We start from the raw sequence: 18,327 nt of genomic DNA on the forward strand, positions 1-18,327 counted from the left end.
ATAACATTAAATGGTTATCGCAAAGAGAAATTTGGTGGATCAAACACATGGAAACCATGATTCCGAAGGGCCTCAACGACAAAATCGACATGGTGTGTTACCTGTAATAAGCAAGAACTTATAGACACTCTAGTACAAAGCAGTCAATGAGAAGCAACTATGAAGAGTCCATTTTGCTTACCCACCTTAACCAGAGGGGCTTATTGCCTCTACATCATCACTTAATAAGAAAAAGACAGGAAGTCCCTGCTTAAACACTCCAGTTAGTACCAAGAAAACATGTTCAATAACACACATACATTAGTTCTATCGCATGGCATTCCACATAAGAAAGTATGACTCCAGTGTTTTGAAAAATTTAATGAAATTGCATCTTTATTATTATACATGTATGCACACATCAAGCAAATGAAAGTGTAAATACAATGAGAAGTTGTGTAAAACTGTCAATGCAATATGTTTAGAATTCACTCAGAGAATACATATAGTTGGGTATGAAACATTGTGACATGTACTGTCATGTATCATTACCTCAGTTGTTTTCGCTGTTTATTGTTTCCTAGTTGACCTAGGCACTACAGGCTTTATGAGTGATTGTTATTTATCGACGAGCTTTTTATATACTATAATCTCTTTTTCTTTTATTCGGGTTTTCCCCCTCTTCTATAATGTCGTTTACGCAAGAAATCCATTCTTTTGATTATGTAGCTCTTTGAATAGAGCAGTAAATACGATTTAATTTGAGCATGTTAGACCTCAGTTAGGATTCAGATTAACGTTTTGACTAGTCAAGTATGGCCGCTTTTGAAAACTTTCTCGTAATAAATGTTTTGGTCCAAGATGGCCGACATGAAACTGAGTGTTTGTAGCTAGTCCGTTTTTTACTTTGTTTTCCATAAACATCACCGGCGCGTTAGGATCGGCGTCTCGAGTACCCACGAAGCAACAGGTCAAAGCCTTCATCTACCAGTTAAGGTAATACAACTAGATATTCGGAGAGATTCAAATTTAACATGAGGTAGACGGTTGTTTATAATAATAGCGTGTCCCGGTTCATTTCAGGACACAGCGTCGTTGCTAACCTGGCTACTATCGTCTATGATCAGCGCTCAGCACTACAGGTATTGCTTGCAACTCGTCGGCTCTCCATTCAGTCAATTGCTCATGATTTGTTGAATACAGCACTGCAACTCTTGTTTGCATTTTCGTTTTAGGAACGTTATAGAATTTGGATGACACTGAGTCACTATGTCTACTTCATAGTCTAAGGTACGCATTATTCTCTATGTAGCTAAGCTCACAGAATCATAGCCAGTTGCCTTGAGCATCTTTCGTTATGTGGTCTCCTAGAAATATAAATAGTGGTTATTTTTATGTCTCTTGTTTCTAGCTCGTCGTCGTCGTTTACATTTGAGGATCTAGTATCACCTTACCTAGTGTTGAAAGCATTTCTGTCCCTTTTCTTTGCTGGTAAGCAATTGTTCAAATCTCTAATCAATAGTGAATTCTTCAGTTGGTAGGGTTAATATTGGCATTAATGACATCTGTTTTTAGTGTGACACTGTTGCACAAATATCTTCACACTGTTAACTATGTGGACTTATCACAGCTAACATGTTTTACTTATATTAACTGAGTCAATGATGTATTGTTTCTACTAAAACTGTATCGATCCAATTTTTTTGAATGAACTTGACACTTATATACATTATATATTTTTTCATATTTCTAGTTCCCCTGAAGAAGAGATCTATCGATCTCGAAATGCATTGGGATTAACGACAGCATCAAAACAAATTATTGTATGAAAATTGAACTTTTTGTTGAATATTAAATGTCTATGGTCTTTAAAAATGACTGTATGTTAAAAGAACGTATAGATATGTACGGTGCAAATAAACGAAGAAAATATTTGTGATTTTTCTAAAAAAGTTACCTTCACTTGTATTATTTTGAATGGTATCAACACACAAAAAAGAAACAAAAATAGTAGCCAACCCAAAAGGTTAGCACCCGCTGTGCAGGAAGGGTCAGTGATAACTTATCACCAACCACGTACACTTGATTCCCAGGAGGTTAGCGCCCTCCTCCCAACCTAGCACGCACATTGAGAAATGACCAAAAACTGTTGAAAACAAGGATTAAATGTAACAGCAAGAGTGCGCAGTACAACCCTCAATTCTTAATTTCACGACTACGCTAACCAGTACTGCAGCACCACCATCATGCAATTCGATTCTATATCAAATATCACAGACAATAAAGCAGAAATTAAAACTTACACATCAGCACAAGCTTCGGACATTTACGCCCTGATAACAGATATCCAAACTTTCAGCAAGCAAAGTGGATCGATACCCCAACAACTACGACAGTTGGAATTCTTATCTAAAAGAGTCTTGAACCAAAAACTTCATGCGTCCACTCTCATACAGTACCATAAAGTGCAGAGGATACCCCGAGGATTACGGTTACCCATCAAACCAATGTTGTTCAAACTTCAATATAACAAACATTTTATGGAGAAATGGCACGCTATCCTTAATAAATGTTCTCTTGATCTAATATTATTACTAGTGAAGGAACTAGCTAAAATCATCAAAGATCTGAAAGAAGAACTTGAATTGCTCACAAATGAATTATCCCGACAAATCCAATCAGAGGAATGGAATACCATCCTAAAAGAGTTGAAAGAAAAGCTAGACAAATACGGAAAAGACACCCAGGACCGTAAATGTAAATGTAAATGTGCTGGACTTGTAAAGCGCACAGCTGCCCGTAAGCGTCCCGGCGCTTGCTTAGGGAACCCGTCCTGGTATTCCCCTGTGAGAAACCCCGGCAGGGTGTCCACAAGGTGAAAGCCAGGCATCCCGCCGCGAGGGGCCGTAGTGCTTCGGAAATTCAAACGAGATACTCTAGACTACAAATTGAATGAGGTCTACACCTGGGCAGAGGTGTATGCCCAGCGAAAACCACCTCCAAGACCAGTAACATCATCTCAGGAAAGTATAGTATCAGACCAAGAATTGACCACATCACGACAACCACCTACAAGTAGCGCATCAACAGCGACAGGGGACAGTAACCAACCACGAGCATCGGGAAGTCAAGACAGCGTTCAGCAAGGTTTTTTAGAGAAGGACCCAGGAATGGGCAAACCACCAGAAATACCAGGAACCCGAAAACAAGACGTGGCAAAGGAACCTGTAAGCTCAAATCTACGAAGCAAAACGAAACCTTAGTAATTAACATTTCGAGCAAGGATTTAAATAAACAACAACTTCAAGTCCTACAAAAAGGAACAAGCTTTGTACCCACTTACTCAAGTAATTATTTCAACACTGAAATAAGTGTGTTCAAATTTATGCGTGTATTACGCTTGAGACATTTCTTCAACAACATAGTACCTTCATTACCAGAACCTTCCTCCGTGAGCACGTGTGAATACAAAGAATTCAAACAACCAAGTACCTTCATGCCACCTACCTCACATAAACTGTTAGATACCTTCGAAATTTTAGTGAAACAAAATTTACAACGAATCAATTGGAATAAAACACCAAGGAAAAACATTAACATACATGAAGAAAAAATCATCCAAAAACTAGCCCAGGATGTGAGTATTACTATTCAACTGGCAGATAAAGGGGGAGCCTTGGTCGTGATGGACACCTATTTTTATGAGGCAAAAGTACTTGAACATTTGGCAGATGAAGCCACGTACCTAAAACTGGCAGAGAACCCACTGAATGACATCAGAAATACATTGGAAATTATTCTAGAAAAAGCAACAGACATGGGTTGGATCAACAACAATACCAGAAAATTTCTCACAATCAATTCACCAAGATGCCCAAGAATCTACATGTTACCAAAGATTCATAAGAACTTACAAAATCCGCCGTTCAGACCTATAGTAAGTGGATGTGGATCTATTTTTGAACCCTTGGGGCAATATATTGACGAATTCCTCCAACCGTTTGTCCAAAATTGGAAAACTTATGTAAAGGACACTACCCACTTTTTGCAATTGCTTCAAAATATCTCAACAGATTGGCATAATATAACTTTACGCACTATAGACGTGACTTCCCTTTACACCTCAATTCCTATTCAGGAAGGAATAGAGGCCTGTGAATGGGCATTGTTGCAAACTCCAGACTTACCAACCAATAAAGTTTTTCTATTAGAACTGTTGGAATTTTGCTTGCGTCACTCATATTTTTCATGGAAATCGGATTATTACTTACAAACCAGTGGAACCTCCATGGGTTTTTCAGGAGGCCCAGTATTTGCTAATATCTTCATGGCAAAATTTGAGAACGATTTCATCTTGTCAGAAACAACATGGAAAAAACACCTGATCTTTTTTAGAAGATTCATTGACGACATTTTCATATTATGGGATGGCCCACAAAACATCCTGCAAGAACAGATTAAAGCCCTCAACACCAAGAACAGCAGGATTCAATTTACATCCATTACAGACGCCACACAGATTTCTTTTTTAGATGTGTTGATACATAAAAAATCACAACAACTCGAAACTACAGTGTTTCACAAACCGACTGATCGTAACAACACTTTGCTGTTCACCAGCTTTCATCCTAAAGCCTTGTTACGCAATCTACCTTACTCTCAGTTCATGAGAGCTAAACGCATTTCATCTTCGGAGCAAGCTTGCCTACAAGAAATACATCTACAAAAATCAAAATTCATTGAACGAGGATATCCTCAACATATCATTCAACAGGCAGAAACAAGAGTGCAAACCATTCCAAGGAGTACCTTGTTACTAACAAAAAATAAACCCAAACAAGAACGAATGGTATTTGTCTCTAAATTCTCAACTCAATCATCACAAATCAAAAAAATTATCAGCAAACGTTGGGAATTAGTGGAAACTGAGGTAGATTTTCAAGGAATCTTCAAAGACAAACCTTTATTCGCATATAACCGCAGCAAAAACCTCAAAGAGATGGTCACCAAACCAGTTACTGCTGAGTTGAATATCACACAAACAGGAATGAAGAAATGCGCCAATTGCGTTCACTGCAATAACGTGATAGTAGGTAATACTATCCAACATCCGCAAACAGGGAAAAACATTAAGATACAACATAAATCAGACTGCAACTCTACTCACGTAGTGTACAGCATAAAATGCCCATGTGGAAAATTATACATCGGTAAAACCGACAGAAAAATCAAAACAAGAATATCGGAACATAAGAGCCGTATTCGTAATTTTTCCACCACCTCCAGCTTGGCTACACATTGGAATGAACAGAAACACACCATACCTCAATTAAGATTCAAGTGATAGAAGTTATTGATCAAAGAACTGATCGCGATAACATTAAATGGTTATCGCAAAGAGAAATTTGGTGGATCAAACACATGGAAACCATGATTCCGAAGGGCCTCAACGACAAAATCGACATGGTGTGTTACCTGTAATAAGCAAGAACTTATAGACACTCTAGTACAAAGCAGTCAATGAGAAGCAACTATGAAGAGTCCATTTTGCTTACCCACCTTAACCAGAGGGGCTTATTGCCTCTACATCATCACTTAATAAGAAAAAGACAGGAAGTCCCTGCTTAAACACTCCAGTTAGTACCAAGAAAACATGTTCAATAACACACATACATTAGTTCTATCGCATGGCATTCCACATAAGAAAGTATGACTCCAGTGTTTTAAAAAATGTAATGAAATTGCATCTTTATTATTATACATGTATGCACAAATCAAGCAAATGAAAGTGTAAATACAATGTGAAGTTGTGTAAAACTGTCAATGCAATATGTTTAGAATTCACTCAGAGAATACATATAGTTGGGTATGAAACATTGTGACATGTACTGTCATGTATCATTACCTCAGTTGTTTTCGCTGTTTATTGTTTCCTAGTTGACCTAGGCACTACAGGCTTTATGAGTGATTGTTATTTATCGACAAGCTTTTTATATACTATAATCTCTTTTTCTTTTATTCGGGTTTCCCCCTCTTCTATAATGTCGTTTACGCAAGAAATCCATTCTTTTGATTATGTAGCACGTCTCTTTGAATAGAGCAGTAAATACGCTTTAATTTGAGCATGTTAGACCTCAGTTAGGATTCAGATTAACGTTTTGACTAGTCAAGTATGGCCGCTTTTGAAAAATTTCTCGTAATAAATGTTTTGGTCCAAGATGGCCGACATGAAACTGAGTGTTTGTAGCTAGTCCATTTTTTACTTTGTTTTCCATAAACATCACCGGCGCGTTAGGATCGGCGTCTCGAGTACCCACGAAGCAACAGGTCAAAGCCTTCATCTACCCGTTAAGGTAATACAACTAGATATTCGGAGAGATTCAAATTTAACATGAGGTAGACGGTTGTTTATATTAATAGCGTGTCCCGGTTCATTTCAGGACACAGCGTCGTTGCTAACCTGGCTACTATTGTCTATGATCAGCGCTCAGCACTACAGGTATTGCTGGCAACTCGTCGGCTCTCCATTCAGTCAATTGCTCATGATTGGTTGAATACAGCACTGCAACTCTTGTTTGCATTTTCGTTTTAGGAAAGTTATAGAATTTGGATGACACTGAGTCACTATGTCTACTTCATAGTCTAAGGTACGCATTATTCTCTATGTAGCTAAGCTCACAGAATCATAGCCAGTTGCCTTGAGCCTCTTTCGTTATGTGGTCTCCTAGAAATATAAATAGTGGTTATTTTTATGTCTCTTGTTTCTAGCTCGTCGTCGTTTACATTTGAGGATCTAGTATCACCTTACCTAGTGTTGAAAGCATTTCTGTCCCTTTTCTTTGCTGGTAAGCAATTGTTCAAATCTCTAATCAATAGTGAATTCTTCAGTTGGTAGGGTTAATATTGGCATCAATGACATCCGTTTTTAGTCTGACACTGTTGCACAAATATCTTCACACTGTTAACTATGCGGACTTATCACAGCTAACATGTTTTACTTATATTAACTGAGTCAATTATGTATTGTTTCTACTAAAACTGTATCGATCCAATTTTTTTGAATGAACTTGACACTTATATACATTATATATTTTTTCATATTTCTAGTTCCCCTGAAGAAGAGATCTATCGATCTTGAAATGCATTGGGATTAACGACAGCATCAAATCAAATTATTGTATGAAAATTGAACTTTTTGTTGAATATTAAATGTCTATGGTCTTTAAAAATGACTGTATGTTAAAAGAACGTATAGATATGTACAGTGCAAATAAATGAAGAAAATATTTGTGATTTTTCCAAAAAAGTTACCTTTACTTGTATTATTTTGAATGGTATTAACACACAAAAAAAGAAACAAAAATTGTAGCCAACCCAAAAGGTTAGCACCCGCTGTGCAGGAAGGGTCAGTGATAACTTATCACCTACCACGTATACTTGATTCCCAGGAGGTTAGCGCCCTCCTCCCAACCTAGCACGCACATTGAGAAATGACCAAAAACTGTTGAAAACAAAGATTAAATGTAACAGCAAGAGTGCGCAGTACAACCCTCAATTCTTAATTTCTGGTGGAAAAAACAGATGGGGGCAAACGAGCGGTAATCAACCTCAAAGAATTCAACGGCTGGTTGATTTACCATCATTTCAAGATGAAGGGTGTCCCATCTGCTTCGGGACGTGCTGCTCCCGAACGACTGGATGGTCCATTTGGACCTCAAAGATGCGTACTTGGTGGTGCCCATACACCCCCCGCATCGCCGGTTTCTCCAGTTTCTCTGGAAGGGCCAGGTGTTCGAGTTTACCGCCCTTCCATTCGAACTTTATCTCAGCGCCTTGATGCTTCACCAAGCTACTCCATCCGGCGATGGAGTTCTTGAGAGGCCAGGGTATTTGGATGATCGTCTACTTAGACGACATTCTGTTGATGGTCCAATGTCCCAGGAAATTGGGGCTTCAGCTTCAACAGACGGTTTCCCTGCTTCAGGGATTGGGATTTGTTATCAACAGGGACAAGTCCATCCTCTCTCCATCCCAGAACATTGTGTTCCTGGGGTTTGCCGTGGACTCGGTTGGGTCCACCTTAAGTCTTCCATCCCGGAAGGTGGGAATGATTCGCCACATGTTGCGTCAAACGATCTCGAAATCCCACACCTCCATCCGCCAGATTGCCCGGGTGGTGGGGCTACTCTCCTGTTGCATCCAGGCAACCTTTCCGGGTCCCCTCCATTTTCGGGCCCTTCAACGTCCCAAGGCGCATCATCTCAGGAGGGGCCTGACCCTCGGTGGAAAGGGGAATCTCAGTTGGTTCCCCTTTCCACCGAGGTGAAATAAGAGATGGCCTGGTGGCTCGCCCATATGGAGGCCTGGAACTGCCGAGCGATCTTTGGTCCGGTTCCAGACCTGGCGATAGAGTCCGACGCCTGCAGGCGGGTTGGGGCGCCCGTTGTGGGGATTTATCCACAGGCGGCGCCTGGTCATTCGAGGAGCAGGAGTTGCACATAAACTGCTTGGAGCTGCTGGCAGGGTCCTTCGCAGTACGCTGCTGGACCAGGGATTCAGTTTGGTCCTGTGTTCTACTTCTAATGGACAATGTCTCAGCAGTTTGATACGTCAACTACCTGGGCGGTCCTCGGTACAAAGCCCTAGCGGACTTGGCAAAGGATTTTTTGGGACTATTGTCTGGCTCACCATGTGTCTGTGACAGCGGAGTACTTACCGGGCCAAGCCAACCAGGTTGCGGATTGGCACTCCCGACACCTGCGGGACTCCAGTCAGTGGAAAATGGACATTCAAGTTAACCGGTGGCTGGACGGTCTTTTGTGTCCGTTCTCTGTGGACCTCTTTCCGTCGCAGTTAGACCACCAGCTCCCGCAGTTCTTCAGCTGGAGGCCGCATCCTCTCGCGGAGGCCACGGACGCCTTTCTCCAGGAGTGGAGTCAGGAAAGGGCCTACGCGTTATCTCCGTTTTCGATTGTGGTGCGGGCGGCGGCCCAACTTCGCCGTCAGGAGGCAGAGGTGGTGATGGTGACACCCTTATGGAGGTCTCAAGTTTGGTTTCCGGTTCTTCTGGAACTTTCTTGTGATTCTCCAATCCTACTCCCCCAATTTCTGTGTCTTCTTCTCAACGCGGACGGGGAACCCCATCATCTGGTAATGCAGAGTTCTCTCCACCTCATGGCATGGCGGCTTTCATGCGACGCTGGTCGCTCCCTAGCCTTTCGAGATCAGCTGAGAATTTCCTGTCAAAAGCCTGGGCAGTCAGTACTGCGAAGCGGTATCGCTCCGCCTGGAATAAATGGACCCGCTGGTGTCTTCGAAAGGACCTGGATCCCCTGGTTGCAGGCGTCGTTCCAGTGCTGAATTTTTTGGCAGTATCGGCCTCAACCGGCCTAACATATCGCACTATTAACGCAATGCTTTTGGCGATTTTGGCAGCTCACCATCCAGTGGAGGGAGCGCCAGTCGGAGAACATCCTTTTGTTCGTAGACTGCTGCGGGGTATCCGCCTCTCCTTGTCCCGGAACCTGCGTTACTCTGTTCTCTGGGACGTCAATCTCATCTTGAATCTTTTCCTGTCATGGCAACCTAATAGGTATCTTTCTTTGAAGGAACTGTCGGCAAAGTTGGCAATGCTTTTATGTCCGGTGTCCTGTCGGCGGGTTTCTGACGTATGGGCTTTGGATATCTCGGCGAGAGTTTTTTCACCGGAAGGGGTGACCTTCAAAATGGGGCATCGCACAAAATGCCCGTCAAGGGCGATTTTGTACCCAGCTTTTGTGGACGCTCCCAAATTGTGTGTGGTTCAATGCATGAAGGCGTATGAGGAGTTGACTCTAGAACTTCGCCCCCCGGGCAAACGACAATTGCTTATTGCTTTGCGAAAGCCACACAAAGCTGTCTCATCCCCCACCATTGCCAGGTGGGTGAGGTGGATCATGCAAGAAGCAGGTATCGATAAAAAGGTGCTCTGTGCCCACGCGGCTAGAGGGGCCATGGCTTCTAAGGCTTTCTCGTTGGGAGCCCGTTTGGAGGACTTGATGCGTGCTGCGGATTGGTCCTCGGATTCCACTTTCAAAAGGTTTTATTTTAAACCTGTGGTGGACATTGCACATTTGGTGGTGAGTAAGCTTTAAACTAGCATAATCTGAAGCCTCCAGTCCTGACATAGAATCGAAATTTGCCTAGCCTTGTAACGGTAAGGTTCAATTCCATTAAGGACACGGAGGCGAGGATTATCCCTCCCAGGCCACCTTCGGAAGCGATCCCACCCGTACTAAAGTAAGTAGTCAGGTTTTCTTCTACTAACCTGTTCAAGAACTTTGCAATGGTAGTGGAGGTTTTACTTGGAGCGTGTGGATGTATTTTTTTACACCGCTTACGCCTTTGTATTTTTTCTACTAGGAAATGAAGGTTCGAAACAAGACCAGTAGGATCATGGCGTGACTCACGCAAAGAAAGAGGAAGTGGTCACAGGAGGGACGTCCTACATACCTGTCATGGACATTGGCGAAGGACTACTCGGTGCTCTATTCTTGATGGACTGATGGGATTTGTAGTCTATTATGCAAATCTGAGTGGTTTTCTTTTATGTATTTTAAGATTTATCCTTGTTCTAGGATTTAGAGCTTATATTGGACTTTTCTGGCTGCTGTGTTTTGTTCATTGACTAAAGAGCGAAGAAGGAAAAGCATAATCCTCGCCTCTGTGTCCTTAATAGAATTGAAACTTACCGTTACAAGGCTAGGCAAATTTCGATTCACATGGTAAACCAAAGAAAAATACATTCCTACCAGGCAGTAGACGTGTTTAGGTATACCTGGAAGCAATGTTCCCTCTAATAATATTTCTCTCTGTGAGGCAGCAGTATGCTTGCTTGCACCTATTTCTCAATTGTGTGTGGAATTAAGAACAATGCTAATTTGTTATGCATGCACTCGCATTGAGTAGTCCACTACATCTGAGAGGTGTTGTAAGTTTGTGGTCTTTTGTTAGCCACATTTAGCTAAGTCTTCCACAAGCCAGACGGGGTTGATTGCCAATTAGCCCAGGGACACAAAAAGCTGTCAAGCAGTGTGTGTTTGACTAATTTTACTATATGTTATAGAGGAAAATACAACTTTGGGGCCTTAGTAACTGTTCTCATCTTTTTTATATTGAGCCTACAGAGCTTGCACTGCAGAATGATCTGTTGTATGTACTTTGTGGAGGTTGACTCCTCCCATCGCTTTGGATTTCTCAAGTCAATTATCTTGTAAAAATACTTGGTTCCTTATGGGTAATTTGGCTTCCTGGTCCCTCCTTTTTCCAAGTTGATCACACCATGGAGTATCGCCGCAGGACTTGGAGGCGTCTGCTTTTTTCTAGGTTTCTTTCTGTTCAGAGTTTTTTTTTATTTGAATGAGTGTTTCCCTAGCTCAGCACGGCACCAGATTCATGGACACCACATTTTTTCTTTCACAGACACTTGCTCTCCTCCACCTGCGAGCGTTTTCCAGGCTCAGCATGGTGCCCAATTCATGGATGTCGCACTTTATCTTACAGACGTTTATGTCTGTTATGGAATTTCCAGGACTTGCCGACATTCTGCCGGATGCCATATAATTCAATCTCTAGTTTTTCTTTGGCTTATACAATATATTTAAGTAACCCGGCAGCCGCAACGTAATTAACTGCCCAGACAGCTACAACCGCACTCATGCATGGCATTTCTAACCCCCCCGCAAGGTGAGGTCTTGACGTCACTAACATGGTGAACCCTGGCATGTAATTAGAGACCGTCGCATAGTCTGGCTATAAGCTTACCGGTTTTTGGTGATGTTGTGAATACGATCAATTTGAACACAAGTTGAACTAAAGAGTAAAGACTGCTGCAAACAGGTATGTAACTCTGGAGACAGCGACACTGCTGAGTACTGCGGTGTGTCCTACACTAAATCTACTGTTTTACTATGGTCACCACTCGTTGAACACCTTTCCTCCCCTCCTCTTACCCACTTACAGGACCATCTTCTAGTGTCCGTATCTCACCCTAAGTTTCCCTTTTAACATGTCTGACACTTTCCGTGTCTCCTCCCTCTGCCCACGGCTGCAGCTCCTCCTCTCTGTCTGAGGCACATAAGCCACTCACCGCCTCAGGGCACTTCCCAACTAGGAAGGCTGCACAGGAGTCCGGGGTTCCGCTGCCATCTTTGCTGCACCAGTACCCTTCGTGACAACCTTCATTGCATGCCCTCCTTGGGACCCTGTCTGACTAGGAAGGCTACATCGGAGCCCGTGGTTCTGCTGCCATCCTTGCTGCACCGGTGCCCTTCATGGCGACTGTAGTGAATCAGCCACTTTAGTGGTCTGATGCTCTGTGATGACCCTCGATCACCACCATTGTGTGCTGACTTTAGTGTGCTATGTTACTTTAGCCTTAATGTAGGATGGTCTTGCATTAGAAAAATCTTGCCAAAGAATAGAAGGTATGGGATGTCTAGGTACAGTGTTGTTGGTGATGGTGCACACATGTGCTCCATAGTGGATACTGATGGATTAAGTGCATAGTGTTATTTGAGTTAGGTGAATTATGACTTTAGCCTATTGGCTTTGACGTGGTCTAATATCATTCTGCTTTCCAAGTAGTAGAGGCCTATGCTTGAGCAACTCCATATTATAAACTGCAGCCATATTCTGAGCCTCTGTAGGTGAGAGGTTATATTTTAGATTACATGTGTTGTTCACCAGTAGTGAACCAGACAGGACCGGTTCTTATCAAGAAGAATGTACTCTCTTCGTGCCGAGTCATAGCAAAACGCTTTGCCAGCTGCTTGTGTGCTCTTGGTACGAGGTGGTACAGGAATCCAATGAGAACTGGAGGCGGAGTTAGCTAGAAACTTCGATGGAGAGCTGCATTCTATATTAGAGAAAGGGGGTCCGAGAGAGGGTGAGATGCTGGTCTGGTGGTTTGGCGGTCTGGTGATACATCACGGTACAGACGTGCAGTCGTGTTTGTGGAACAGAGAGTCCTGACCCAACCAGAGAGAGAAAGAGAAATGGACCCTTCTTCAGATGCCAAGATGGTGAGGTGTTCCATGTATACTTATTATATCTAACTATGTCTTTTATTTTTATGTACATGTATGTGTTGATGATTGCTACTAATGTTTACTGTGATGTTTAGTTATTTCTTTCTTTTGTCATCCTATTATCATGTAATAAAGAAACCCTAGAGCATATCATTTGTTTGTATTCCTTGTGAGGGAAGGTCGGGACCCTTTTTTACCAAGTACTTACAGAGGGATGTCTGTTTGGAAAACTCCAAACAGACAGAGTGGAGAGAGACGAGCAGGAAACACGCTGATTCATACATCAGATCTAAATCAACTACTAAAACAAAGAAGTGATTACAGAAAAGAGGCACGTAAGGCACTCACTGGATCAAGCTTTGAGCTAATGAATAATTGAAGCCCCCCACGGGGATACATCATACGCAATTCAAAACGAATGAATGTTACTATGGAGAAGAACAGAAAAATATGTGAAATTTGAGAACCATTCTGAGGTCCTGAAGAGAGTTCCTCTCCCAAGGAACTGGAAACGCGTCGACCATCACCATGCTAGGCCAATCGTTTAAATACTTGAAAAACCATTTGAATATTTTTGTAATGTTTAGATGGCCTACTGTATAAATTTGTGACTGTTTCTTTGCAAGTACGCTTTAAGTGTACCATTGAATTAACACTAATTGTGTTAAATAGATTTATTGTCATTTTTTGATTTGCTTTTTTCCCCCCCCTTTTCCTTTCCAAATTGTTTGCACGATGCCTGTAAGAAGTGTACATATGAGTATGATTGAGGATTCACGAATGAATGTTTGATTGAATCTTAGTTATAAGTGAGTACAAAGGTTTTAGATAGGATTCCTTTCCTTCCTCTCTCCTGTGGATTTAATGCCATTTTTTTTGATAAAGAAGAAAAGTTGTTGTCGAAGTAATGTGTTGTGATTCCTTAATTGAAATAAATGGATTAATTCAACTGAATAATTGGTTTGAAGAAACAGTTTGAGTCTGTTCTTCATGGTTGATCTCTGATATGAGTAAATTGCAGTATTGGCAATTGGTTGTTGTTTCTTAGTTTATACGGCTTGGCCTTACTGCAGATTAGCCAAACCTTTTGTTGTTTCACGTCAATTATACTCTGGTCAAAGAGAATGATTTGGGGTTTACCTTGCTGGTAGAACTTTGTATCACCAGACTTTCTAGCGTAGGATACTGCATAAAAAAATCAGGGTCTTGGTGCTGTCCTGTCACCTCTTGCTACGTGCTTGTTTACCAGTGGGCAAGAACAAGGCATAGATGTCAATTAAGGTGTCAGTTAGGGCCTTATTAAACAGTGCTAAAGGTTCAGAGGAAGACTGTCCAGGCTTCAAAACCTCCTAGAGAATATCTGTCCTAATTTACACAGAAATAAGTTTTTAGTCCAACACTTCTGCTGCATATCTTACCAGTATGGCAAAAGAAACAATGTCTTGTGTTGATGGACCTGGGGAGGGGGATCAACCCAGTATCAGGAGACATTTCAAATCCACTTGCCTCATGTAATTCCATGTATAGATTGTCATCATCTTCATGTGGGTTGTAAATCATCTCCATGATCATCTTGGAAGGCTGTTCTGACTTTGATCAGAGTCAATGCAGAAAAGGTAGTGGAGCATAGGAACACTGTCCCATGCTAGAGGGAGATTCTTGTCTGAATCAAATTGTACTGGGGCTGGATGTGTTGGTGTGAATTCAGGATGCGAACTTAGTGAAGGTAGGGGCAAGTTCAGCTCAGAGGCAGATATCAGAATCAGTAACAAGACCTCCCCCAGCACTGGTAGCATCAGGACCTGCATCTATGTTGAAGGGATCTATGTGGATTTAGTTGCCAGAGTGGAAGTCGGCTCTGAAGCCAGTGCAGAATCCAAGATTGTTTTGGGAGGCATAGATGGCACAGAGGACAAATCTGCTGGAAGTAATCAGACTGGAGGCCTCCACGGATCCTTGAAGTATGAAAACACACCAGAGGGGTTTCGGAACAATGCCAAAGATTCAAAGATGAAGAGGTGCATCTGGATAGTTGCGAAATCGGTTCCTCTGAACGAGTTCAGGAGCGAGACCAAGTGGCACCTTGATGCCCTTTCGACTTCTCCGTGGGAGAGTGCTGGGATCAGAAGAAGTTCCGCTTAGCCCATATATGTGGCTCTAGCGTCACTTCGAGGTGGAACAAAGCCAACTGTGTTGCACTACATCACTTACTGGCTCACAGGACCAGTGCTGTTTAAAGCTTCTAGATCCAGTGTGGTGCTTGAGAATCTTGTAAACATGAGGAATCTATGATTAGAAGTAACATCATAAAATCTTTTAACTGTTGTCAGAGACAAACGGACCTTTTGATCAATCAGCATACATTCAAATATATGTAACTGAGCACACAGCTTTTATGGTCTTTGTCTTTTGGATAATGACGACTAGTTTTTATATGTACCCAAGCGTCTGTCACTTGCCAGCAAATGGTTTGTCATTGCTGGTGTTTTTACTAATGGTTCCTGAGACCTCTGCTCCTTTCTATTCATCTTAACCCGTACCCATTCCACCATCCGTGCACTTAATCGGTCAGAACACATTCATCCCTCCATGCACTCACTAAACATTCATTATTTTTCCATGCACCCAGTCACTCATCTACCTGTGCACCTACTAATTATCCATTCAACCAACAACAGACTCATTCTTGAAATAAACCACTTTCGCCAACTCATCAATCAGTGAAGAACTATCATGTTTATAAAAAAAATAAAAAAATGGCTTTGTCAATTATTGTTTTGTTTTTTAAAACTATGACGGTGTGCCTGAGTAACAGTGGGTTAATGTTATGTTCGTGAAATGGTGGTCTGGCATGGTGAGCAAAAGAATGATGGATTTAACCCAGATCTCTTGACTGGGGGAGAATGTTTTGATTTGTTCTGCATTCCGTCCATTAATTGTGTGTCTTTTGCTTTATCACCCTAAATGCGCCGGGTATGCCTAGACGTAGGTCCCGGGCTCGCTGTGCCACTGGATTCAAGTTATCCTGGCTGAATAGGGGTGAAACCCCGAAACTGGTCATAAGATGCTTGTTTCCGGTCCAGGGAGGACCTGGCTTGGCAGTTTGGGCTGGACTGTTCCCATGAGGCACAGGGTCAAGACTGATTTGCATATGGCCAGGTCTAAACTGGGGTGGCATGGTGAGCAAAAGAATGATGGATTTAACCCAGAACTCTTGACTGGGAGAGAATGTTTTGATTTGTTCTGCATTCCGTCCATCAATTCTGTGTCTTTGGCTTTCTCGCCCTAAGTGCACCGGGTATGCCTAGACGCAGGTCCCGGGCTCACTATGCCACTGATTGTAAGCTATCCTGGCTGAATAGGGGTGAAACCCCGAAACTGGTCCTAGGATGCTTGTTTCCAGTCCAGGGAGGACCTGGCTTGGCAGTTCGGTATGCCTAGACGTAGGTCCCGGGCTCACTGTGCTACTGGATTCAAGCTATCCTGGCTGAAGAGGGGTGAAACCCCGAAACCGCTCCTAGGATGCTTGTTTCCAGTTCAGCGAGGACCTGGCTTGGCAGTTCGGGCTGGACTGTTTCCATGAGGCGCAGGGTCAAGACTGATTTGCATATGGCCAGATCTAAACTGGGGTGGCATGGTGAGTAAAAGAATGATGGATTTAACCCAGATCTCTTGACTGGGGGAGAATGTTTTGATTTGTTCTGCATTCCGTCCATCAAATGTGTGTCTTTTGCGGTCTCGTATATTAGCCAGTAAGAACCACATTTCCCTGCCTTAATTCCTGGAATTCAACTTGCCTTGGACGTGGCCACTGTAGGTAACAGTACTGAAAGATCCCCCTAAAACACCTGTTCATGTATATAGTAAAATTGGGCACTGAATACTATGCACGACTTTCAGATACAGGAATGGAGTTGACCACAAACTCATTCAACTTTTAGCCAACTTAGCTGTCACACCCGACTTAGTGAGCAACATGCCATAAAGGGTCTGAGGAAGAAAGCCATTGGTGAATGCAAGACAGCCTTGCAATATTCTATTTCTTTTCAACAGTTTTGGCACCTGCAGCATCATACTATAGTTTTAAAATACATTTTTGACTGAAAAATGTGTCTTTGAGAAACTTCAGGCTGTTTATTTGTGGGAATGAACTCATTACATTAGCATTCAATCATTCAAAGGCATGCTTAATAAGATGATGGCTACATACTAATCATTTTTATAATTTTAAATTGACTTTCATGTTTATGAAAAGTGTGTATTTGATGTGTGACTGCACTCACCCCATCTCCCTGTTTTATCCAGTAACTAAGCCACCAGTTGCTGAACGCAATGCTCCCTGTGTTCAATATGAAGACCAGCACATTCCCAAGGAATACAATTGCACCTCCAGATGCCATGATATAAACGCCAAACACCGACCATGGCACCGAACCACTCCCCTTTTCCTCTGCCTGCATGAGCGGACCTGTAAAAATATACGGAACAAATTACTCAAATAATATTTGGGAAATAGCATTTCAGTGTTGATTCAATTTATCTTAGGTTTTGTGACCTCTTTTCATTGGTAGATATTACTTATGTACTCTTAACCAAGAAAATACAAAGAGCGTGCAAGAATCAATGACAGATTCAAACACTGTTTATTAATATTTATTTGTTTTGGAAAGCAAACACAAGTGCATGAATAGCGGCTTATTTACAAAAGTTATTTTGGAGTACGTAACGTAGCGCTACTATACCCTCTCCAAAATGCAAATCACAAACTTCTGCCCAGAGATCTCCACATCCATCGCTCCCATCTTTTCTGTACATACACCGCCGCTCCATTGGTGAACGCATTCATATATGGGTGCTGAATTTTTTAGTAAATGTGGGAGCGACAAGGAACTGGTTTGAAATGGGGAATTATTACTACAAAATGGACGGGGTTAAGAGAAATTGGGTCTTCAGGGAGGAGCATGCTAATACAAAACACACACATACACCTAAGGGAAAGACAGTTGTATTTTGCAAAATAAACATTTAAATGAACTACAGTTCTGCTACTGACAAAACAATCTTGCATGTTCTGCACCCCAGCCTTGGAGTAAGTCAAGCACCACACACAGCCAACCAATCGGTATTGCAACACACGCCCAGAGAAATCAACTGAGGCAGGAGATAACACAGGGAAATATGTTTTTTTATTGAAATTTCTTTATTGTATTATCAGAGTGTACAAAACATCAGTAGCATGAAACGAGTATGTGTTACACATCATGATATGTTAGCTCCCAAA

The 18,327-nt window shown here is 42.1% G+C and overlaps 1 protein-coding gene across 3 annotated transcripts in view; it reads right to left on the reverse strand.

Annotated features, from left to right (window-relative positions):
- Positions 1-18,327, reverse strand: part of LOC144773252 (ATP-binding cassette sub-family C member 5-like) — a 2,136,031-nt gene that overhangs the window by 535,176 nt on the left and 1,582,528 nt on the right. For all 3 annotated transcript variants that reach the window (XM_078658154.1, XM_078658153.1, XM_078658155.1), the window contains one exon: positions 17,330-17,514. In XM_078658154.1, the coding sequence (XP_078514280.1) occupies positions 17,330-17,514 (185 nt within the window). The remainder of the gene's footprint in view (positions 1-17,329; positions 17,515-18,327) is intronic.

The sequence above is a fragment of the Lissotriton helveticus genome, chromosome 8 (assembly GCF_964261635.1).
Source record: "Lissotriton helveticus chromosome 8, aLisHel1.1, whole genome shotgun sequence".
NCBI lineage: Eukaryota > Metazoa > Chordata > Amphibia > Caudata > Salamandridae > Lissotriton > Lissotriton helveticus.